The 25,802-nt window shown below is 42.2% G+C and overlaps 1 protein-coding gene across 4 annotated transcripts in view; it reads left to right on the forward strand.

The window, feature by feature from the left end:
- Positions 1 to 25,802, forward strand: part of LOC121579654 (calcium/calmodulin-dependent protein kinase type II subunit alpha) — an 81,005-nt gene that overhangs the window by 28,306 nt on the left and 26,897 nt on the right. For all 4 annotated transcript variants that reach the window (XM_041894434.1, XM_041894436.1, XM_041894433.1 and 1 more), the window contains exons 3-8: positions 711 to 770; positions 6,758 to 6,812; positions 8,913 to 8,978; positions 9,852 to 9,924; positions 12,775 to 12,877; positions 23,630 to 23,713. In XM_041894434.1, coding sequence (XP_041750368.1) covers positions 711 to 770; positions 6,758 to 6,812; positions 8,913 to 8,978; positions 9,852 to 9,924; positions 12,775 to 12,877; positions 23,630 to 23,713 — 441 coding nt within the window. The remainder of the gene's footprint in view (positions 1 to 710; positions 771 to 6,757; positions 6,813 to 8,912; positions 8,979 to 9,851; positions 9,925 to 12,774; positions 12,878 to 23,629; positions 23,714 to 25,802) is intronic.

A 25,802-nucleotide genomic window follows, 5' to 3' on the forward strand; every position in this document is an offset into this window, starting at 1 on the left:
CCTTCTTTGCAGCATTTGACCATGTGACTGGGCAATAATCAAGATTAGATAGAAATACAGCCTGCAGGACTTGCTTTGTGGAGTGTGGTGTCAAAAAAGCAGAGCATCTCTTTATTACGGACAGACCTCTCCCCATCTTTACAATCATTGAATCAATATGTTTTGACCATGACAGTTTACAATCCAAGGTAACACCAAGTCATTTTGTCTCAACTTGCTCATCAGCCACATTATTCATTATCAGATTCAGCTGAGGTCTAGAATGATTTCAGATTCAGAGAAACAGAGTGTTGAATAGTCACATGTACAGGGTTGCAGGTGTTATTGTAGGGTACAGTGAAAATCTTAGGCTTCGAGCTCCAACATGCAGGACTAGTGAAATAAAAGAATGAAAATGGTAATCACGAAACAAACTGATTAAGAAAATTAGAGAAAAACACTAGAAAAAACAGCTGGACTGTCTATGGAGCTCGAGTCGAGGCACCCTCTGTCGGCGCCATCTTAGCCATCTATCTGCAGATAACCAGCTCCATAGACATTCCATCATCACAGAGCTGCTGCACCAGAGCCAGACCAGCCCTGGCCTGACAGTTGAATTATTACACAGTTCTGTACATTGTATTTGACAAGGAACCTGACAAAAGGCCAATTTCTGGGAAAGAGACATACTGTATTCTGCATTATGAACATGTCTGTGTGCTTGGTTTCAGATCACCAGAAGCTGGACAGAGAGGCCAGGATCTGCCGACTGCTGAAGCACTCAAACATTGGTGAGTTCTTTAGTTCTGGAGGCCAATCAGGTCATGCTGGCTTCTTCATCCTACTCCCACTCTTTCAGTGTATCTCAGAAGCGCTATGATCCATTCAAATTATTTTTCGTTATTCTGTCTCATTGATTGGCTGATTCCACGATATTCGTTTTCCAATGTGTTACATTATATACATTCTTTAACACTACCTAATATTAAGTAGTTCAGATTGGGACATTTCAAAAAGATAAGTCACTAACCTTGGGTCAGATTCTTTTGGGAGCATAGTAAACTTATAGTTCACTATAGTATAGCATTGATGTAATCTGCCTCCATTGAGCAGAATCATGCACCCAGTGAAAGTGTGACAGTCATCCAGAGAGACAGACAGCTAGCTGACTGTTGTGGTTCACTCTGTGACAGCCTGAGGCGTGGCACCGTCAGAGCCGACTAAGAACCACAATGTGTAATTTACTGATGAATAGACACCCATTCGTGTTTAGTAATGCATCCCGCCTGCTTCCGTCTGGACTACTGCAACTCTCTGTTGGCTGGGCTCCCCACTTGTGCTATCAAACCCCTGCAACTTATCTACAATGCCGCAGCCCGCCTGATGTTCAACCTTCCGAAGTTCTCCCATGTCATCCCGCTCCTCTGCACACTCCCCTGGCTTCCAGTTGAAGCTCGCATCACGACAAGACCATGGTGCTTACCTACGGAGCAGCAAGAGGAACTGCCACTCCCTACCTTCAGGCTATGCTCAAACCCTACACCCCAACCAAGCACTCCGTTCTGCCACCTCTAGACTTTTGGCCGTCCCACCCCTTACGGGGGTCAGCTCCCGATCAGCCCAGTCCAAGCTCTTTTCTGTCCTGGCACCCCAATGGTGGAACGAGCTTCCTCCTGACACTAGGACAGCAGAGTCCCTGCCCATCTTCCGAAAACGTCTGAAACTCCACCTCTTCAAAAAGTATCTTAAATAAGACATCTCAGTCTTATCCCCCCCTGAAAAAAAGTTTCACTTGTCTTTTCCTAATAGCACTGACTTTGTTGATAACTTCTTTATTGAGGAAAAATAGCTATTTAAAGATGAATACAATAATTGTAAGTTGCTTTGCTAAATTACTAAATTGTAAATATATCTGCATTATTAATCCAAAGATATTTTCATCTGTTTGAAGTGTGTGAGAGAGAGAGAGAGAGAGAGAGAGAGAGAGAGAGAGAGAGAGAGAGAGAGAGAGAGAGAGAGAGAGAGAGAGAGAGAGAGAGAGAGAGAGAGAGAGAGAGAGAGAGAGAGAGAGAGAGAGAGAGAGAATGACAGAGGAAGAGAGGGAGTACGACTCGACTGTACTGTATGTCTAACCCAGCCTCTGAGTGGTCAGAGAGAGAATCAACACGAGTATGACCTGTGGATGCCTTCAGATAAGTTTGTATGCTGTTTTGTGATCTGTCAGTGATAGGGAGAGGGATAGAGACAGGGGGAAGCTGAAACATCCAGCCTTCTATCAACACGAACAGGATTCCTCCTGCTCCTCAACAGACAGACTGGGAGGAAAGGAATACATTATCTGCTGTCATCTCGCTGAAGATTTGCCCCTGTGGCCGTGTATGCATTTTAAAGCCCTTGTGGGAAATTTGCCTGCGCAGACTGCAGCTCAATAGGATAAAGATCATCAGCGTCAATCTCTCCCCTGTCAATGTAGAAGTCAAGTTCCCAGTTCTGTAAAGTATAGGCTCTGACGTAAGCTAGCTGCCTTTTTCTGAATCAACTGGATGCACTGAGACACACTGCCCTCATCCTGTGCTCTCTATCCCTGAGCCTAACCGACCATCACAGGCTATTAAAGAACTGGCCCATATCCAGCGATCTTCATGTGCTCCTACATCCACCATGCTGGTTGAGACGGTGCAGAGCAGCAGTTAGATCCTCCAAATTGACTTTGCAGCTTTGAGAGTGACTCGTTTTGTTTATCGGCACATTCTTTACATGGCAGCCTTCCTCTGCAGTAACCGGGGGCGGTTATTCGTCAAAGAGCCGAAGTCCGCCCACATAGATCCAGGAGAGGAGAGAACCAACGTGTTGGATGAATTGGCTCTGATACTCATAATTCAGGCTCAACACGCCAAGGGCTAGGGGCCAAGTTTGGTACGTTTGGTTCTCAATAGTCACAGAATACGCCTGTTCTTTGTAAATAGTGCGATTCCTGGGAATGGATTTTGTAGAAGAACCACTCAAACCCATTATGCCAGTGACACCCATATAATGGTTTGGAGATTTCCTAAAGGCTCATGCTTATCATGCTTGGTGGATTGACAGCAGTCCCTACCTATACGATGATGTCGCCACATGTGAAGGTATTGTTTACTGCTAGGGATAATTGACGTATCAGTCCTGTGTAGCTCAGTTGGTAGAGCATGGCGTTTGCAACGCCAGAGTTGTGGGTTCGTTTCCCACGGGGGAGCAGTATGAAAAAAATGTATGCACTCACTAACTGTAAGTCGCTCTGGATAAGAGCGTCTGCTAAATTACTAAAATGTAAATGTAAATGTATCAGTGTAGAGGCTCTCACCCGTGTAATAAAGCTTTCCTTGTTGTGTTGTCATAATGCTTTGTGGGAGAGACAAAGTACTTTAGCCATCCCATCCCATTAAGCTAGAATTCCTTCTTGAATTGTGGTGGTAAATGCTGTCCTTTGACTTTGACACCATGTAAAAACACTTTAAAATGACAAAAAATTGACAAAGCATACATTTCCATTTTATTTTACAGTTATTTAATAAGAAAGCATATGTAAGTCCGTTATACCGCAAAACATCTATTTGTATGCATTGTAGAAACTACTGGGGGCTAGTAAATTGGCTTGTCCGACTGGTGATGTGTAGAGGTGTAGTGATATGTTTTTGGGATTTAGAGAAATCTATCTATGACAAAAGTATTTAATATATTGTATAGATCAATAGAAACAAAGGCTTTTAAAATACCTATTTTTACTAGTATAATGTGTGTCCTTCAGTTTTATGTCATTGGTGTTACTGCCTGATTACAAAGATATACAAGGACCTTGAGCATTCTCTCCAGTGGCAAACTGTTATAAGGTGAGGGGTCTATATTAAATAAATTATTAGCTAATCAAACCCTTTTAATTTTCATACATCTGAAAAATGTCATTGATAATTTGGTGTGTCAAATTAAATGAAGGGAAATAACATTGTGAGCAAAATAATTAATCATATCACTTTTGTAAATTATTTTTAAAGGTTTCATGACTTTAGATTTCAGAAAATCCTAATTTACCAAAAATGTCTCGTTGGTGTTACTACTTCTACTGGTTATCATTATGGTAAAATACAATAAATGCCATGCCCAAATGCCACCGTAATTCTAGAACAACCCAAACACATCTCTATTCATTTAACCTTTCATGTAGGGATAGATTGATAACAACAGCCTGGACAAGTGATTTGTAAAGGAAAGACTCTTAAGGAGGCTGAGATCAAAGATTTCCATCAAGAGCTCTCAAGAAATATACTCTTTAGTGACTTAACCTAGTCACATCCCATAACAGAGGGAAGAGTGTTCTCTCTGCTGATATGGAAAGCCCTGCCAAGGGAACCAAACACAGACAGTGACAGGCCAAAAGCACCACCATCAGTCAGTAACACCAGATTGGCCTTTTCCTCCGCGAGATCCTCTCTGTGCACTCATACAAAACAGCAGCTCAGGATCACAAGGCTATCAAAATGGATGAGGACATTTAGGATGTCGCTACTTCCATTACCTCTTTTAAAAAGTTCCCTCTCTATACCTCTGTTTAGCATGGGATTTCTGCAGTTTTTAGGAAATAAAACATGCTTTAAGTGTAGACAAAAACTAGTGGGGGTGTTGTTTAGCAATGTTGACAGTGGCGAATGCAAATCAAAGTATTTTCAGGGAATGAAGTGAGATTGCTGTTTCAGGCTTATGTAATGGTGAGACGGTTGCTATGCATTGGTGTTGGCAGGTGAAGGTATCCAAACCGCAGTCTTCCACTTGTTATCCTTTCTATCTCTGCACCCACACACAAACGCACACGTGTCCTCTCCCTCTCTCTCAGTGCATACACGCCCACACACAGGCACACGGAGCAGCACAACACGCTGCCTGCTGGGGGAGGGGAGGAGTGTGTTGGGCACTGGTGGGTAGGGGGGAGAGAGAGAGAGAGAGAGAGAGAGAGAGAGAGAGAGAGAGAGAGAGAGAGAGAGAGAGAGAGAGAGAGAGAGAGAGAGAGAGAGAGAGAGAGAGAGAGAGAGAGAGAGAGAGAGAGAGAGAGAGAGAGAGAGAGAGAGAGAGAGAGAGAGAGAGAGAGAGAGAGAGAGAGATTCTCTCCATCATGGAGATAACATAAGGACAGCAACAGGACACCAGAAGCACTATCTAAGCTTGACTAAAGTAATTAATGAACAGTGTGTACCACATCCCTTCAGTTAGGCCTACTTATAATCAAAACCTAGATATTCTTGAAAACAGTATGTGGACACCTGCTCGTCGAACATCTCATTCCAAAATCATGGACATTAATATGGAGTTGGTCCCCCCTTCCCTGCCACTCTTCTGGGAAGGCTTTCCACTCAATGTTGGAACATTACTGCAGGGACTTGCTTCCATTCAGCCACAAGAGCATTAGTGAGGTCTGGCACTGATGTTGGGCGATTAGGCCTGGCTCTTAGTCAGCGTTCCAATTCATCCCAAAGGTGTTCGATGGGGTTGAGGTCAGGGCTCTGTGCAAGCCGGTCAAGTTCTTCCACACCGATCTCGACAAACCATTTCTGTATGGACCTCACTTTGTGCACGGGGCATTGTCATGCTGAAACAGGAATGGGCCTTCCCCAAACTGTTGCCACAAAGTTGGAAGCACAGAATCGTCTAGAATGTAATTGTATGCTGTAGTGTTAAGATTTCCCTTCATTAAGGTGCCTAGACCGAACCATAAAAAACAGCCCCAGACCATTATTCCTCCTCCACCAAACTTTACAATTGGCACTATGCATTCAGGCAGGTAGCGTTCTCGTGGCATCCGCCAAACCCAGATTAGTCCGTCGGACTGCCAGATGGTGAAGCGTGATTAATCACTCCAGAGAACGCATTTCCACTGCTCCAGAATCCATTGGCGGCGAGCTTTACACCACTCGAGCCGACGCTTGGCAATGTGCATGGTGATCTCAGGCTTGTGTGAGGCTGCTCGGCCATGGAAACCCATTTCATTAAGCTCCCGAAGAACAGTTCTTGTGCTGACGTTGCTTCCAGAGGCAGTTTGGAACTCGGTAACAGAGGACAGACGATTTTCACACGCAACGTGCTTCAGCACTCTGCGGTCCCGTTCTGTGAGCTTGTGTGGCCCATCACTTCGCGGCTGAGCTGTTGTTGGTCCTAGGCGTTTCCACTTCACAATAACAGCACTTACAGTTGATCGGGGCAGGTCTAGCAGGGCAGAGACTTGACGAACTGACTTGTTGGAAAGGTAGCAGGTAGCTTAGTGGTTAAGAGCGTTGTGCCAGTAATTGGAAGGTTGCTGGTTCTAATCCCCGAGCCAACTAGGTGAAAAATCTGTTGATGTGCCCTTGAGCAAGGCACTTAACCCTACTTGCTCCTGTAAGTCGCTCTGGATAAGAGTGTCTGCTAAATGACTAAAATGTGTTATCGTATAACAGTGCCACATTGAAAGTCACTGAGCTCTTCAGTACGGACCATTCTACTGACAATGTTTGTCTATGGAAATTGCATGGCTGTGTGTTCGATTTTATACACCTGTCAACAATGGGTGTGGCTGAACAATGTGTACACATACTTTTGGCCATATAGTTTATTTTGGGGAATGTGGGACACTGTGATTTGACATATGCAGTGGACTGGGTGATTAAGATGTGTGATTTAGACATTTGAAGTTTATTGACTATGCAGTCTATGTGGGAAATATTAACGCTTTCAATCCCCGCACGTTGACTTATTTTCTCTCTTTATCTCCATCCAGTGCGTCTTCATGACAGCATCTCGGAGGAGGGGCATCACTACCTGATCTTTGACCTGTGAGTAATGCACTGCAGTGAATCTATCTACAGCACTGTTCCATCTGCTCTCACACACACAGCGGGGAGGCTTGACATTAATGACACAATGATTCTTCTAGTCTGGAAGGTAGCTTGATGTGAGTCTTGATGTGTGTCCTACTCACACTGATCAGAGCAGCCTGTGTAAGACGGAACCATTAATATAAGTAGAGGTCCTGAATTCAATAAGCTCCTCAGTAAGCTATACACTATAGGCTGTGGTTTCTAACCGCTAATTATGGCTAAAGAGCCCAGTAGTGCTGAGTGTACTCCGTTTGAGTGCTCCATCATAGTTCTGTAAAAGTCACTACTAGAAGCATTTTAAACACTCTAATGTTGTAATACCTTTCAATGCCTTTCAAAGAACTGTTGATTTCAGTCTGCAAAACATTGATTACAGTCCCCTGGAGGTGTTGAATGCTTTTCATTACAGAAACTGGAAATGTTAACATTGGAAAAGTACTACAGTATTGTAACTTTAAGAGAATTCTTCTTGCATCTGTTACGAGGTATCTTCTTTTACCTGCCTCTTCCCTGTTAATGTCTCTGAATGAAAAACAGCTTTGTACGTGTGAGACAGTGAGCAGCAGGACAAAGTGTTGCATAAGAAGATGACAATGCAAGTTGTTCTTAACTGATTTGAAACAGCAAGGTATTGTTAAGAAGCAGTCACATAAGCACAACTCCATATATTCTCTTTGATTATTGTGCCCTATCAGAGAGATCACATTTGCTTAAAGTCCCAGTGCAGTCCAACATGTGATTTCCCTGTTTTATATATATTTTCACACTATGAGGTTGGAAAAATGCTGCGAAATTGTGAAAATGATGATAATGCCCTTTTAGAGTAAGAGCTGTTTGAAAAGACTGTCTGAAATTTCAGCCTGTTGTGGTGGGATGGAGTTTTGGCCTGCCTGGTGACATCACCATGCAGTGAATTTGTTAATAGACCAATAAGAAAGAGAGTTCCAAACCTTTCTGCCAATAACAGCTAATTTTCAGTTTTCCCCTCCCCACTCATACCACTCCCAGACAGTCCTAGAAAAATTATTGCTTGAGAAATTGCTCTTGCTAAGAAGCTATTTTTGTTTATTTTTGATCATTTTGATTGACAACAATCACAGTAAGGTACTTAACTGTTACCCAGAAATGTTTTAATATTGAGATAAAAATGGCTGCATTGGGCCTTTAATTCTATGAGATCAGACACAGATACTTACTGAAGGTTTCAAAAGGACACAAATGAGAGACTATGAAAATACAAACTAAGTCATCTTGGATATTCTTTAAAGCTGACACATTTTGGAGCAAACTGCTTTGTCAGAGCCCAATCATTTTGTACTAGCAGGTTTACAAAATAGGTCCACAAATATCTAACTTTATCTACTTATTATTATCGATAATGTTGTGTATGCTTACATGCTGTACCACATTCATATATTTGGCGATACTTGGTCAGTGTGTGCCAGTCTATGTGTGTATCCTATGAAGGCATGACTGGGTAGCATTTGGCTGTGTCCCAGGGCGACAGTGACTCACCAGCACCGCAGGAACCAGCTCCCAGCTCCCAGGTGCAACATTTCTCCCATGCAGCAGCAGCAGCTCTGCTCTGGGATTCACAGGCTCTCTCTTAGTGGAGGCTGTCTGATGGATGGATGGCCTCACACCCACCTATTAAATGGGAGCATGGAGTTCATCATACTGACAAATTGACAAGGCAATTTTCCCACACTGAAGGCTGCTTTGAACTTTGAAATGTCAGCACCCACACCCTTGCACTCATTGCAATACATTACACAAGCTGGTATGTGTTGCCGTGAACACATAAAATTCATATTTTAAAGGGTACATAGTCTGTACTTTGCAACAGTGAGACAACTGCTTGTGCCTTTTCTCACGTCAGAAAGGTACCATTGAGGTGCCTGTTAGGTTCCATGTCAACACTCAGTTGTCAATGTGTCTTAGTGGCTGATATGAAGGGTACAGGGAAGGGTGTATTTCTCTCACGTTGGCTCCATGCTCCAGGTCACCTGCTCTCCTCTTGAGACAGGCCGCCTAACAATCCCCTCTCTTCCTCAGAGTCACGGGCGGGGAGCTCTTTGAAGACATTGTTGCTCGAGAGTACTACAGCGAGGCCGACGCCAGGTCAGTGAAACCACCTCACAACACACAGCATACACCCAAAAACAAACACACACGGCATGCACAGCATACACCCAAAATCAGATCTGTGAGAAAAGCAATTTAGAGACTTCAACGTAATAACTTGAAGTGTAACATGTATTAAATTAAGTGAATTATACAGAGGTCACAGCACTCCCAAACCAGAGAGATTAGAGAGGACCTAAAGGCATAGATAGAAAACCCTGATATGCTGTACATTCAAGGCTTTACAACCCTTTTTTGTGATGTAGTCAGTCAGAGGCCTTTCTTTCTTTTCTTTAATTATTGGACTGTTCATTTGGATTGAACAGCTTTACCTGTATAAGCCCATTCATGGATAGAGCGTCTTCCCACTTCACCTAACCAGTGAAAGATACTGACTGGGCCATTGATTTGCAGTGACAGAGCGACAGGGCTACAAAACAAATTAATGAATAGAATCAAATGGAAACAGATGGTTGTGGAGGTGTCGGAGGTGTCGGAGCGACCTCCAATCAATGTACACGTTTCACTCCGGGTTTCTGCGGACCGGGCTCTCGCTGCTCCACTGCTTGATTGACAGCTGAGTGTAGTGGCTAATTAGCCTCCCACTGACGCCCAGCCCAACATGCAGAAACTCATCAGACAGGCTTTGGCCCATGCTACTGTGTTGATCGACAGCTTTAGAAAAATGAATGAACATATCTAACGTCTCGGTGTGTCTTGTATCGTTTTAGAGGTGCATAAACAATTTTCTCCCAAAATTCTGTGTGGATTAATGCTGAATTAAAGCCCATTTTCAATAGCACTCAATTTAGCGCCGCCGAACTCCCAGCCCACTCAGTCTTTCTGTTTTCTCTCTCTCTCCTTTCATAGTCATTGTATTCAGCAGATTCTGGAGGCAGTGCTTCATTGTCATCAGATGGGAGTCGTTCACAGGGACCTCAAGGTAAGATTTAATAAGGAATAAATTAAAAGACACAGACGGTATTTGGCACAGTCACAGACTGTTTATCCACTGCAATATACTAACTTTGATGACATTGTTGTCATTTGATTGTGTATCAAAATTCCGTTAAACACATTGGATTTGAATTTAAAGAAACTATACCCAGAATCTTTAGATTATATATTTGTTTGATATTTTCATTAATTGAAATACATTTCAACCATTCATTTTAGTCATCCAGACTCTTTAATTTGAACCTTAAAGCGACAATCAGCAGTTGAAACAATAACAAAGCGGTCTGCCTGCCGCTGTTTCGGTAAAAAGCTGAGGGATGCGGATGGAGAGACGTAGCCACTCTCAAATTCATAGAGGGAGCTATGGATGCAAGGAGTCACCATCCATGATATCAAAAGTATAGTTTGAACCATGTTTTGAAGCTATACAGGGTTTGTTTACGTTTACTTTGCAAACGTTGGAGTAAAACAAGCTTATATTTTGGGTTCTGGTGGGGTACGACAGTTGAACTAAGCTCATATGAGGCATTTATAAGTTATATTCTTCAAGAATCAATGGGTATACAGTATATCATTAATTTGTTAGTCCAAAAATGGATGTAGCAACTGCAGATTACCCCTTTAAGGACACATCTATGTATTCAATGTTTGCTCAGGCAGCGGACAACAGGCCATTTGGGCTGTGATTAGAAGCTTTGTTGCTACTGAATGGTTCTGAGAGGACCACCTCTGTGAAATGTGTGACATAATTGCACTGTGGTTACAGTGGGGAGGGAGCGTGGGATGAGATGGGATGGGATGTTAGCAAATCTGTTTCTAGCCATCACACCCCCACGCTGTTCTCACAGAGGTCTGATGGGAAGAGGAGGAGGAGGAGAGGAAGAGGGAGAACTAGTCATACAACATAAGGTTTAGTCGGCAGCATATGGGCAAATAATAACTTTGTCAATACCTCTGTAGTGCTCAAGTCATACTTTATTCAATTCAGGGACATTTATTTTGGGAGGTTCAGCACCACAAGTTCATAGCAGGTCAGTCCAGGTGGAGCTGGGACTTGATGGGTGGTTGATTAGAGAATCCACCTGTCACCTCCTCTGGTCCCCACATTGAGTCAGGTGTTACTAAAGACTCCTGACCTGCCTCACCTCATGACTTCGTCCTCTTGTGTGCCATAACTCTCTACAGTCTCAACTGCATTCTTAAACTGTATTTATATTTTCTCATGATTTATAGTCCAGGCAAAACATTTATTAAAACCGATTTTGATAATACAACGTGCTGTAGCGGTCAATCAGTATACATATTTATTTTCTCATCATCATGTCCCATTAAGCCTGATTAGCTTAAAGGCCACAATCACCTGAGATGGTGATTGCAACTCAAAGTCATGACTGGGGTTGTGTGACCGTGATAACACTCTGTTTGGTCCTGTCTGTTCCATATGTCTGGAGTCTGGATGTCACTGCTGACCTGATTGAATAGGCATTCACTTACAATGCAACAACCATCAATCCATTGTTCTGTTGTCAACTTATCATGTACAGTACATGTACTTCATATCTCAATGTCAGCTCGAGGGACCCTTAAAAGAGTGTGGTTTCTCATTTACAGTAAAAGCGGCAACAAACCCTCACACCATCTCCATCATATCAGAAAGCATTGGTGTGTGATACAGTATCTGCAATGTTGTAGTTGTAATGAATACTCAGGGAGAAAAAGGTGTAGATTCACGCACAGAGCGCGGAAGGTGTTTATTACGCCTTCGCAAAAGGCAGGAATCGTGATCACAGGCAGGCAATGGTCATACACAGGTAGGCAAACAAGCAGGAGAATCAAAACTAGGACTGAAGGCTATAACTGGTTCTCACAAACGAGCTATGAAAAGGCTTAGTAGAGTCAAAACGAACAATACCTCACAAGGCACAAACAGAATGAACTGAACTAAATAAGGAGCTAATGAGACCAGGTGAGTAACAAACACAGGTGAAATGAAAGAGGGCTATGTTCAAGAACACAAAGAAACAGGGCTACGTTCAAGAACACAAGGTTGACTAAGAAAATAAATACAGAACCTTACAGTAGTGTCAATGAGGGACAGATAAAGCACAGGGTTGGTTCCAGTACTGTCCCATTTATTATCACACATGTTCAAGTGCCGCTATCCATAACCCCACACTCTTTTTGCCTGGACTTGAAATCAATAAAGCACAAAGTCATCATGAGAAAATATCAATACAGTTTAAGAATTTACACAGGCAGCCTGATTCTGATCTTTTTTCAACTCATTGGTCTTTTGACCAATCACATCAGATCTTTTCACATCAGATCTTTTTCAGAGCTGATCTGAAGACCAATTAATGAAAAAAATATCAAAGTTGGGCTGCCTGTGTAAACGCAGCCTTCTTGTTCAATCTTTCAAAGGTACATTTTTGTTTATTCCATCTTTTTTATATTTCTTACAGACTGCTTCAGCACTCACACTGTTATTAACATCCACTAACACATTCCTGTACAAAGATACCCTCCTCCTGCCCCAGAGATAAATGTTCCATTCACATCGTTTTACATCTCCCTGAGGGAAGATGGAGTGCTAAAATGGATTTGTGTGGGCTGGGATGTTAAGTGTGTGTGTTTGTGCGTGTGTGTACGTGTGTGTGTGTGTGTGTGGTGTATGTCTATGTGTATCAGAGGGTAGATAACATCTCATAGCAGTAGCAGAGTGTGTGTGTGTGTGTTCTGGCCCAGAATCATGTCTGTCTGCCACCGTATTCCTGCTTGTGCTCAGGTCTCTTGTCTCCTCTCACTGACTGATTGGCTATTCTCTCTTTGTACCCAGCCTGAGAACCTTCTGCTTGCCTCCAAGTCCAAGGGAGCTGCAGTGAAGCTGGCAGACTTCGGCCTGGCCATCGAGGTTGAGGGGGAACAACAAGCCTGGTTCGGTAATGGCTAATGGCTGATATGAATCGTAATTACACACACACACACACAAAAACTGAAATGCAAATATGGACTGGCTTCTAAAGCATGTCTACTTATGCAAGATTTAGGATGTATAATCAGCAGGGAAACTGCATAGGGGGACACATAGAGTCATGAATGAAGAATAATTAGTTTTCTGAGCACAAAGAATTCCAGTCTGAACCTTCAGAGGGAAATAAATAATTAAAAGACTCCTGTGGAATCCAATCAAACAACTCTTTGCCTCGAACATCCTCAAAAAAAGAAACAGCTACTCTGGAGAAATACCAACAACTAAAAACAAAGGGAAAAATATCATAAAAGAACACGATCAAGGTTAGGAAAAAACAACTTCCACAGCGTCATGACTACCACAGGGGAAAGAGAAAACGGGCTGCTTTCTGCTTGTTTTATTTATGAATTGCCATCCAGAAGTAGAAATGTCACCACAGCGCCATCCTGACTCATTAGTGGTGAGGCCTGCTGTGTAAAACCATCTTGTCAGAATAGGTTAGGCACAGCTCATTTTTCATCACTCTGCTCTAAATAACCTAACTGACTGACTGGTGCTGCCTTATGATTGGTGCCCTTAGGTCAAGAACAGGGCCGTGCTCAGACCTTTCCAGGGGCTGGTGCTCATAGGCCTATTTATTTCTGCAACAACACACTCATTCATCACAAATTGTAAGAAAGCTAGTTACAGTGCCTCCTAAAGACATGAAGGTCACAGAAAATCTATGATTTTTAATCCAGCCAATCCCATGAGCCCCTGGGATAGGAGCTCTGTCTAAACCAGGATGGAAGTCTCTCTCTGCTGACCCAATGCTGTGGTTTTCTATGTCTGTCTGAGGATGTCCTCAGTCATTTCTCACAGTGTCTCTCTTTCAGATGTTTCATCAGCCTGCCGCTTGGCACTGTGCTGTGTTCAAAGACGCATGGAGCAGAATGTCCGGTGAACAGGTCAGGGTTCCATAGCCGCAGGCAAAACAGCAGAAACTCTATCAGCAGCACAACCAGGTGGACTGGGGACGGGGACAGCCAGGAGTCGTTAGGCCAGGTAGTCCTGAGGCATTGTTCTAGGGCTCAAGTCCTCCGGGAGGGGATAGAGTGAGAGAGAGAGATGGGAGAATTAGAGGGAGCATACTTAAGATCACACAGGACACCAGATAAGACAGGAGAAATGCACCAGATAGGACAGTCTGACCCTAGCCCCCACGGCACATAAATGAATGCAGCATAGATACTGAGTACTGAGACAGGGTGGATCGGGGGACACTGTGGCCTCGTCCGACAATACCCCCAGACAGGGCCAACCAGGCAGGATATAACCCCACCCGCTTTGCCAAAGCACAACCCCCACATCACCAGAGGGATATCAACCCACTACCCTGAGACAAGGCGGAGTATAGCCCACAAAGATCTCCCCCACCACAAGAACCCGAGGAGGCGCAAGACCGTACAGGAAGATAACGTCAGTGACTCAACCCACTCAAGTCGAGTATAGCAACAAAAAAAGCCTGGCAAGACATGATGCACGCCTCCTAGAAATGGCATGGGAGAGCACTAGCAAGCCAGTGACAGTTCCCGTAATGGGGTCAGAGGCAGAGAATCCCAGTGGAGAGAGGGGAGCCAGCCAGGCAAAGACAGCAAGGGGGGTTTGTCACTCCATTGTCTTGCTGTTCACCTTCGCACCCCTGGGCCATACTACACTCATTCATTGGACCTGATGAAGAGATGATTATTCAGTAAAGACTTAAAGGTCGAGACCGAGTCTGTGTCTCTCACATGGATTGGCAGACCATTCCATAAAAATTTAGCTCTGTAGGAGAAAGCCCTGCCTGCAGCTGTTTGCTTAGAAATTCTAGGAATAAGCAGGCCTGCGTCTTGTGATCGTAGAGTACGTGTAGGTATATACGGCAGGACCAAATTGGAGAGATAGGTAAGAGCAAGTCCATGTAATAGTTTGTAGGTTAGCATTAAAACCTTGAAATCAGCCGTAGCCTTAACAGAAAGCCAGAGGTTAGCACTGGAGAAATATGATCTTTTTTTTTGGGTTCTAGTCAAGATTCTAGCAGCCATTTTTAGCACTAGATGAAGCTTATTTAGTGCTTTATCCGGGTAGCCGTAGAGTAGAGCATTGCAGTAGTCTAATCTTGAAGTGACAATAAACGTTCTGATTTTTTGCAATGTTACGAAGATGGAAAAAGCTGCTCTTGTAATATTTTTGATATGTTCATCAAAAGAGAGATCAGGGTCCAGAGTAACGCCAAGGTCCTTCCCATTTTATTTCAGACAACTGTACAACCATTGAGATTAATTTTCAGATCAAACAGCAGATCTCTTTGTTTCTAGGGACCTAGAACTAGCATCTCTGTTTTGTCCGAGTTTAAAAGTACAACATTTGCCTCCATCCACTTCCTTATGTCTGAAATACTGGCTTCCAGAGTACGCAATTTTGGGACTTCACCGAAATGTACAGCTGTGTGTCGTCTGCATAGCAGTGAAAGTTATCATTGTGTTTTCGAATGACATCACCAAGAGGTAGCATATACTGTATAGTGAAAACAATAGTGGTCCTAAAACAGAACCTTGAGGAACACTGAAACTTACCATTGATTTGTCAGAGGACAAACCAACCACAGAGACTAACTGATATCTTTCCGACAGATAAGATCTAAACCAGGCAAGAACTTGTCCACGTAGACCAATTTGGATTTCCAATCTCTCCAAAAGAATGTGGGGATCAATGGTGTCAAAAGCGGCACTAAGGTCTAGGAGCACAAGGACAGACACAGAGCCTTGGTCTAACGCCGTTAAAAGGACAATTACCAACTTCACGAGTGTGGTCTCAGTAGTATGATGGGGTCTAAAACCAGACTCTCTTCAGGAAAGCATTGAGTTGCTGAGCAAAAGCTTTTTTTAAATGGGAGATTTGACATAGGCCGATAGTTGTAAATGTCCGGTGAACAAAACAATTCTGGGTCAAGGTTTGGCTTTTACACGAGAGGCTTTATGATAGCCGCGGGAAGTAGGGGTGCTGAGGATGTTGCAGAACCCCCTGAAAAATTATCAAACTTTGATACTTACATTATGGTCACCGCTTGCAAGATCCACTGTCAATGATGGTACAGCATCCGTCTTCAGGATAAGCTTCCTGGCAAGACCCGTCAAATGCTCTCCCCAATTGATAAAGCAACTTCACTCGAAATGTGCACTGCACATGCGTGACCAGATCGTAATTTTCCGTTCAGCCTGTCCACCCGAAATGAAAAGCAGCCACTGCTGTCGGATGTCTTCATTCTTCAGAAAATAAAGTTACACTATGGCATCCAGTCACAACACAGTGTGCTTTTGCTGGCATGCTAGCAAGTAGCTTGCTAGCTAACAGTCACACCACAGATGAAAGGTTACCAGTATCTTTGGGAGTATGTTCTGCTTGAGCTTACGGATTGTAAACAAAGCCAAAGCAAGTTATAGGCAGACATGTGTTGATGGTACATATTGAAATTATCAAACCATTGGTGTATTACATTTCCGGCATTATGTATTTGTATTTGTATTTATTATGGATCTCCAAGGCAGCAGCTACTCTTCCTGGGGTCCAGTAACATTAAGGCAGTTATACATTTTAAAAACTTTACAATATATTCATAACAGATTTCACAACATATTAAGTGTGTGCCCTCAGGCCTCTACTCTACTACCACATATATATAACACAAAATCCATGTGTACATGTGTGTATAGTGTGTATGTTATCGTGTGTTTGTATGCATGTGTCTATGTTTGTGTTACTTCACAGTCCCCGTTGTTCCATAAGGTGTATTTTTATCTGTTTTTTAAATCTAATTTTACTGCTGGCATGAGTTACTTGATGTGGAATAGAGTTCCATGTAGTCATGGCTCTATGTAGTACTGTGCGCCTCCTATAGTCTGTTCTGGACTTGGGGACTGTGAAGAGACCTCTGGTAACATAACTTGTGGGGTATGCATGGGTGTCCGAGTTGTGTGCCAGTAGTTCAAACAGACAGCTCGGTGCATTCAACATGTCAATATCTCTCACAAATACAAGTAGTAATGAAGTCAATCTCTCCTCCACTTTGAGCCAGCAGAGATTGTAATGCATATTATTAATGTTAGCTCTCTGTGTATGTCAACCACCGCATTCTTATTGGCAGACTAAATGGCCTTGGTTTCTCAAATGACTGCCTCGCCTGGTTCACCAACTACTTCTCAGATAGAGTTCAATGTGTCAAATCGGAGGGCCTGTTGTCTGGACCTATGGCAGTCTCTATGGGGGTGCCACAGGGTTCAATTCTTGGGCCGACTCTTTTCTCCGTGTATATCAATGATGTCGCTCTTGCTGCTGGTGACTCTCAGATCCACCTCTACGCAGATGACACCATTTTGTATACATCTGGCCCTTCATTGGACACTGTGTTAACAAACCTCCAAATGACCTTCAATGCCATACAACACTCCTTCAGTAGCCTCCAACTGCTCTTAAACACTAGTAAAACTAAATGCATGCCCTTCAATCGAACGCTGCTGGCACCCGCCCACCCGACTAGAATCACTACTCTCGATGGGTCTGACCTAGAGTATGTGGACAACTACAAATACCTAGGTGTCTGGTTAGACTGTAAACTCTCCTTCCAGACTCACATTAAGCATCTCCAATCCAAAGTTAAATCTAGAATCGGCTTCCTATTTCGCAACAAAGCCTCCTTCACTCATGCTGCCAAACATGCCCTCGTAATACTGACTATCCTACCGATCCTTGACTTCGGCGATGTAATTTACAAAATAGCCTCCAACACTCTACTCAGCAAATTGGATGTAGTCTATCACAGTGCCATCCGTTTTGTCACCATAGTCCCATATACTACCCACCACTGTGACCTGTACGCTCTTGTTGGCTGGTCCTCACTACATATTCGTCGCCAAACCCACTGGCTCCAGGCCATCTATAAATCACTGCTAGGCAAATCCCCGCCTTATCTTAGCTCATAGGTCACCATAGCAACACCCACCCGTAGTATTCGCTCCAGCAGGTATATCTCACTGGTCATCCCCAAAGCTAACACCTCCTTTGGCCGCCATTCCTTCCAGTTCTCTGCTGCCAATGACTGGAACAAATTGCAAAAATCTCTGAAGCTGGAGACTCTTATCTCCCTCACTAACTTTAAGCATCAGTTGTCAGAGCAGCTTACCTGTACACAGCCCATCTGAAATTAGCCCACCCAACTACCTCATCCCCATATTGTTATTTATTTTGCTCATTTGCACCCCAGTATCTCTATTTGCACATCATCTCTTGCACATCTATCATTCCAGTGTTAATACTAATTGTAATTATTTTGCACTATATCCTATTTATTGCTTTACCTCCATAACTTGCTACATTTGCACATACTATATATATATTTTCTGTTGTATTTTTGACTTTATTTTTTGTTTTACCCCATATGTAACTCTGTGTTGTTGTTTTTATTGCACTGCTTTGCTTTATCTTGGCCAGGTCGCAGTTGTAAATGAGAACTTGTTCTCAACTGGTTTACCTGGTTAAATAAAGGTTAAATAAAAATAAAAATAAAACTTTTTAGTAGGCTTAAAGATATGGCAAATAGGAGTGGCAATATCGTCTGCTATTATCCTCAGTAATTTTCCATCCAAGTTGTCAGACCCCGGAGGCTTGTCAATGTTGATCGACAATAATACTTTTTTCACCTCTTCCACACTTACTTTACGGAATTCAAAATTACAATGCTTGTCTTTCATAATTTGGTCAGATATACTTGAATGTGTAGTGTCAGCGTTTGTTGCTGGCATGTCATGCCTAAGTTTGCTAGTCTTGCCAATGAAAAAATCATTAAAGTAGTTGGGAATATCAGTGGATTTTGTGATGAATGAGCCATCTGATTCAATGACTGATGGAGCAGAGTTTGCCTTTTTGCCCAAAATTTCATTTAAGGTGCTCCAAAGCTTTTTACCATAATTATGGTCATTTATCTTTGTTTCATTGTGTAGTTTCTTCTTCTTTTTATTCAGTTTAGTCACATAATTTCTCAATTTGCAGTATGTTTGCCAATCGGTTGTACAGCCAGACCTGTACAGCCAGACCTATTTTGTGACGTTGCATGAAGCCAAAAGTAAATCCTAATGCCTGCCTCCTGAATCCAAGTGTTTGACACAGGGGAGGGGACCAGTAACTTTATGATCAAACTTTATCAATGTACCAACTACAGTCATTTGTCATATTTGGGTCACCCTACTTTGAACTGGTTTCATTCTATCATCATCATGTGCAACTTAATACAAAAAAATCCCATCTCAAGAGGTTTAATTAAACAATGACTTTAGTAAGTGCCTATTAAGTGCCAAATAAAGTACAGTGCCTTGCAAAAGTATTTATCCCCCTTGGCATTTTTCCTATTTTGTTGCATTACAACCTGTAATTTAAATTGATTTTTATTTGGATTTCATGTAATGGACATACAAAATAGTCAAAATTGGTGAAGTGAAATGAAAAGAATAACTTGTTTCAAAAAATTATACAAAATAAATAACGGAAAAGAGGTGTGTGCATATGTATTCACCCCTTTGCCTTCAGAAGTCACATAATTAGTTAAATAAAGTCCACCTGTGTGCAATCTAAGTGTCACATGATCTCAGCATATATACACCTGTTCTGAAAGGCCCCAGAGTCTGCAACACCACTAAGCAAGGGGCACTACCAAGCAAGAGGCACCATGAAGACCGAGGAGCTCTCCAAACAGGTCAGGGACAAAGTTGTGGAGAAGTACAGATCAGGGTTGGGTTGAAAAAATATATCTGAATCTTTGAACATCCCACGGAGCACCATTAAATCCATTATTAAAAAATGGAAAGAATATGGCACCACAACAAACCTGCCAAGAGAGGGCCGCCCACCAAAACTCATGGACCAGGCAAGGAGGGCATTAATCAGAGAGGCAACAGAGACCAAAGATAACCCTGAAGGAGCTGCACAGCTCCACAGCGGAGATTGGAGTATCTGTCCATAGGACCACGTTAAGCCGTACACTTCACAGAGCTGGGCTTTACGGAAGAGTGGCCAGAAAAAAAGCCATTGTTTAAAGAAATAAATAAGCAAACACGTTTGGTGTTCGCCAAAAGGCATGTGGGAGACTCCCCAAACATATGGAAGAAGGTACTCTGGTCAGATGAGACTCAAATTAAGCTTTTTGTCCATCAACCCAACACCTCTCATCCCCCCGAGAACACCATCCCTACAGGGAAGTGTGGTGGTGGCAGCATCATGCTGTGGGGATGTTTTTCATCGGCAGGGACTGGGAAACTGGTCATAATTGAAGGAATGATGGATGGCGCTAAATACAGGGAAATTCTTGAGGGAAACCTGTTTCAGTCTTCCAGAGAATTGAGACTGGGACAGAGGTTCACCTTCCAGCAGGACAATAACCCTAAGCATACTGCTAAAGCAACACTTAAGTGGTTTAAGGGGAATGTCTTGGAATGGCCTAGTCAAAGCCCAGACCTTAATCCAATTGACAATCCCTGGTATGATTTAAAGATTGCTGTCCACCAGCGGAACCCATCCAACTTGAAGGAGCTGGAGGGGGGGTCTGGGTGAATAGTTATGCACGCTCAAGTTTTCTGTTTTTTTTTGTCTTATTTCTTGTTAGTTTCACAATAAAAATATTTTGCATCTTCAAAGTGGTAGGCATGTTGTGTAAATTTAATGATACAAACCCCCCAAAAATCCATTTTAATTCCAGGTTGTAAGGCAACAAAATAGGAAAAATGCCAAGTGGGGTGAATACTTTTGCAAACCACTGTATAAGGGTTGACCGTAACAGCGTTGACCGTAACAGGGTTGATGATTTAATCTTAAAGCTGCAATATGTAACTTTTTGGGCGACCCGACCAAGTTCACATAGAAATGTGAGTTATAGATCTGTCATTCTCATTGAAAGCAAGTCTAAGAAGCGGTATATCTGTTCTATGTGCGATATTTCTATGCTTCCCGTTCTTAAGTTTCATTTTTGTGTCTTTTACTTTTGGTTTTGTACACCAGCTTCAAAAAGTTGAAAATACAATATTTTTGGTTATGGAAAATACATTTCACAGCTGTTTAGAGGGACAATGATTCTCTACACTATACTTGCTTGTTTTGTCACATAAACTGAAATTAATTGAACTATTAGAATTTTAGCAACCAGGTAATGGTGGAGGGATTTCAGCATAGTGCATCTTTATTAAATCAGACATAAATCCCCTTGTGACAGGGTAAATGGAAACTTGTTGTGTGCAACAGGGAGGGGCAATTGACTGCAAGCTTAAAAAAAACAACAACTTTAAAATCATTTCATTTCTGTTTATCTATGGGTAACAGGATTGTGACGTGTTATGCTCAACCCACTAGTTTTCCACCACCAAAACAAATGGCCAAAAAGAGTAGAACCAGCTCACCTGCTTTCACACTATGATTTCACTATTAGACATTCAATGTTTCTTTTGAAAAAAATATTTAAAAAGGTATAGTTTCACCATATTAAAACGAGAGTTCAGTTCATGTAACAGGGTTGACTTAAAATGAATCAAAAAAATTGAAATCACTAATCACATATATAAATAATAATCTTTAGAAATGACTTTGTCAAAGCAACAATATAACTAGATCTTTACAAACTTTAGGGTTAAGTGGGTTAAACTCTTCCTGGAAGTCACAGAGGGTGCACGAATACTGAAAATGCTGATTTTTGGTACTTTAGCAAGTATTTTTTCATATTACAAATCTGATTTATCGAATTCTCTTTGTGGTCTATAATAAAGGGCACATCATTGAATATATCAGCCTTTTAAAATTAAACATTGGTGCACAATTTCTACTTAAAATATTAAACAGACGCAAAAGGCACTCATTTGGTTGAACAACCCATAAATGTTTTAAAACTAGGAACTAGGAATGTCTTTTAGAATTCAGTTCATTTTTAATGAACCAGAGGACACTTATCCAATACCCACAATTCATTTTTAAAGACACACCTCTCTTAGATCAGGATGATGTTCTAAATCCTTTGGGGGCCTGGTGGAGCTGTCACATCCAGCTCTGCTGCTCATTATAATCAGGGTTGGGGAGTAAGTGATTACATGGAAGGAGTTACATGTAATTTGATTAAAAAAACTTGTTTTAACTGTAATCAGTTACGTTACTAGCAAAAATATTGTGGTCAGATTACAGATACTTTTGAAAAACTAAATGATTACTTCTTGGATTACTTTTGCAGAAATATACATTATGAAACCTTTCTGTTTTCTCAATGAAATTCAATTCAGAATTGAAGAAAATGGTGCAGCTTTATGTTTGTTCCACCTGAGCGAGTCTGACCACAAGTCAGAGACCACTATGATGACACAACACATGCCTATGATGGATCCTTTGGATCCTTTGTCTTTTTCTAATGCCTCTTAAGGGGAAAGTAACTGAAAGTAATCCAAAAGTAATGTTACTGATTACAATTTTGGACAGCTAACTAGTAACTGTAACTAATTACATTTAGAAAGTAACTTACCCAACCCAACACATACACATTCATGGAAATGAGTCTCGATATTTCAACCTTTCCTTTGCTGACAGTGTGTCAAACCCCAGGCTGGTTCCATGGGTCTGGAGAATAAATGGAAGAATGTATTCTTCTTCTCTGTTTGATGATTGATATATAATCCATAATCTATCCAAGTAGCAAGCAACCTTGTTAATTGTCAGTGATAATCATTTCACATGCTTTGCAATCCATAGTCTCTCCCATGGGCAAATTTATTTAGTTTAGTGAATCTGCTGTGTCACAATGTCTGGAACAAAACAAGGCTGGAACATGAGAAGACGATGTGAATCATTAAAACAAGAGTGAAATAAAGGTCTCATCACCCCTCAGAAAGAGTTAATGACCAGACTTACACTAGAACGTTAGAAACCTGTCTGGTTAGGGTAGGTAATAAGGATATGGACTGCATACCACAAATGAAGCCCTGTTGAGAGAAATGTGAGGCAGGTGGCCCCAGGAACCTGTGGATGATGTTATTAAGTTAATTACTCTCTCTTACATTCCGGAGAAGATAATTATCAGAGCATATCTCTTTAACACTGTGCTCAATGGATTTTCTATCCATTGTTGAGGGCTCCAGGAAGACTTCTGTCTTTTCTTTGTTATATTGCTCCGAAGGTTGAAGTATTCTATGCATTCAAGAATTTTAAGGTGCTTATCTCTCATCACTTTACTGTACTGTATTACAGTATATAATGGATTGATATGGTTAGTGTCACTTCACACATAAAACAACATGTGCCTTTGATCGAAGCCTATATCACTATGTATTGTATAGCATTACGATGCCAGTATTTAGAGCATTATATAGATATACTATACTTTATAACCCTGTTCTTTTACTTTCACTGAGAGTATCCCTCCTAGAGATGTATAAAATGGTCAGTTTGGATCCTGGATGTTATTCAAGAGTTATTCAAGATAATCCACTGATAATGCCTGCGGTTCCATTTGAATTATCAATCCGCATCCACTGTCTCACAGCCCATCCAGGCAATTCATAAACTTTATCTCCACTGGGAAAAAGCATCTCGACATGTTTTCCCATTGCTTATTGACTAGCATTTGATTTTCAACTGAGCTGTATTATCTGTGACTCACTGCCTCTGTCTGGATGTGATGCAGGCTTTGCAGGGACACCTGGCTACCTGTCTCCTGAGGTCCTGAGGAAGGACCCATATGGCAAAGCTGTGGACCTGTGGGCATGCGGTAAGCAGGACGACTTTCAGATATCCACCTCTTTCCTTGTTTGTTTTTGTCTACGTCTGAGTTGCTACTCCCTACAGAAAAGACTTCACACCTGGTGTGATGAGTTTCCTCATTTATACATCTCAAGCTTTATGTTATCTCAGTTGGCCAGACTGGGGATTGCTTCATATTCTAACCTACTAAACCTATGATTTAGTGCACCAGTTTATTTATGGGGGTCTGTCGGTTTCATCCCAAGGTTCAGAGATATGCTCTCTGTCAGAGCAGAGGAGAGAAGGCAGCAGTGCGTTGATCTGATCTGAGCTCTCTCTCCACTCTTTGGGTTCCAAAAGGGTACTTTTTAGTTCCAGGTAGAACTCTTTTGGGTTACATGTAGAACCCTCTGTGGGAAGGGTGCTACATGGAACCCAAAAAGGTTCTACCTAGAACCAAAGGGTTCTCCCTGGAACAGCCAAAGAACCGTTTTTGGTTCTAGATAGCACCTTTTTTTCCTAAGAGTGTATGTCTATGTACATACTGTACCACAGGCCTCTGTGTCAACAAGGTGGCAGAATTCACGCTCCAATTGGCCATCCTTTGGTCTATTTAGATAGACGATCTAAATTATTCCCGATGTGTGGACAACTTTAACCTTGAATGTATATATCAATATCAAATAAATCATATATAAACATTGACAATATGTAGTGGTACTGGGACTTTTCACATTGAGCTGAGCAGCTAAACTTGTCACATGCTTTGTAAAAAACAGGTGTAGACCACAGGAGGTTGGTGGCCCCTTAATTTGGGAGAACATGCTCGTGGTAATGACTGGAGCGGAATCACTGGAATGGTATCAAATACATCAAAAACATGGTTTCCAGGTGTTTGATGCCATTCCATTTGCACTTTTCCAGCCATTATTATGATATGTTTTCCCTTCAGCAGCCTCCTGTGGTGGAGACTAACAGTGAAATGCTTACTTACAGGCACTTCCCAACAATGCAGAGAGAAAAATATAGAAAAAAAGAGACAATGAGTAACACTAACTATATACACGAGGTACCAGTACCGAGTCAATGTGCTGGGGTACGAGGTAATTGAGCTAGCTATGTACTGTACATATAGCAGTGGCGGTCCGTGACGTTTAAGATGAGGGAGGATGTTTTTTTTTTGTGACACATGGGCTGACGGTGACATTCAATACCGCCTTGCACACTCTTGCCTGCATCTAGCTGATATAGGGTGTAATCATTAGTCCAACAGTTGCAAACGAGAGTTTATAGTGGACACATTTCCAATGGTCCTCCCCTTCCTCCCCTGAGGAGCGTCCACTGACATATAAGTAGGGGTAAAATGACAAGGCTACAGGATAAATAATAAACATTAGCAGCAATGTATGTGATGAGTCAAAGTAGTTAGTGCAAAGAGGGTCAATGCAGATAGTTTGGGTAGCTATTTGGTTAACTATTTAGTAGTCTTATGGCTTGGGGTAGAAGCTGTTCAGGGTCCTGTTGGTTCCAGACTTGGTACACTGGTACCGCTTGCCATGCGGTAGCATAGAGAACAGTTTGTGACTTGGGTGGCTGGAGTCTTTTTTAGGGCCTTCATCTGACACCGCCAGATATAGAGGTCCTGGATGGCAGGGAGCTCGGCCTAAGTGATGTGCTGGGCCGAATGAACTACCCTCTTTAGCGCCTTGCGGTTGGATGCCAAGCAGTTGCCATACCAAGCGGTGATGCAGCCAGTCAAGATGCTCTCAGTGGTGCAGCTGTAGAACTTTTTGAAGATCTTTTCATACCAAATCTTTTCAGCTTCCTGAGAGGGAAGAGGCGTTGTCGTGCCTTCTTCGCGACTGTGTTGTTGTGTGTCGACCATGTTAATTCCTTAGCAATATGGACACTGAGGAACTTGAAGCTCTTGACCCGCTCCACTACATCCCTGTAGATGTGGATGGGGGCGTGCTCGGCCATCCGTTACCTGTAGTCCACGATCAGCTCCTTTGTCTTGCTGACGTTGAGGGAGAGGTTGTTGTCCGGCATAATCTAGAATGAGCAGTTTAACCATGTGGTTTGATAAAAAATGTAAATCAATTATCACTCTGTGCACA

Source organism: Coregonus clupeaformis, chromosome 13, assembly GCF_020615455.1.
Source record: "Coregonus clupeaformis isolate EN_2021a chromosome 13, ASM2061545v1, whole genome shotgun sequence".
Classification (NCBI taxonomy): Eukaryota; Metazoa; Chordata; class Actinopteri; order Salmoniformes; family Salmonidae; genus Coregonus; species Coregonus clupeaformis.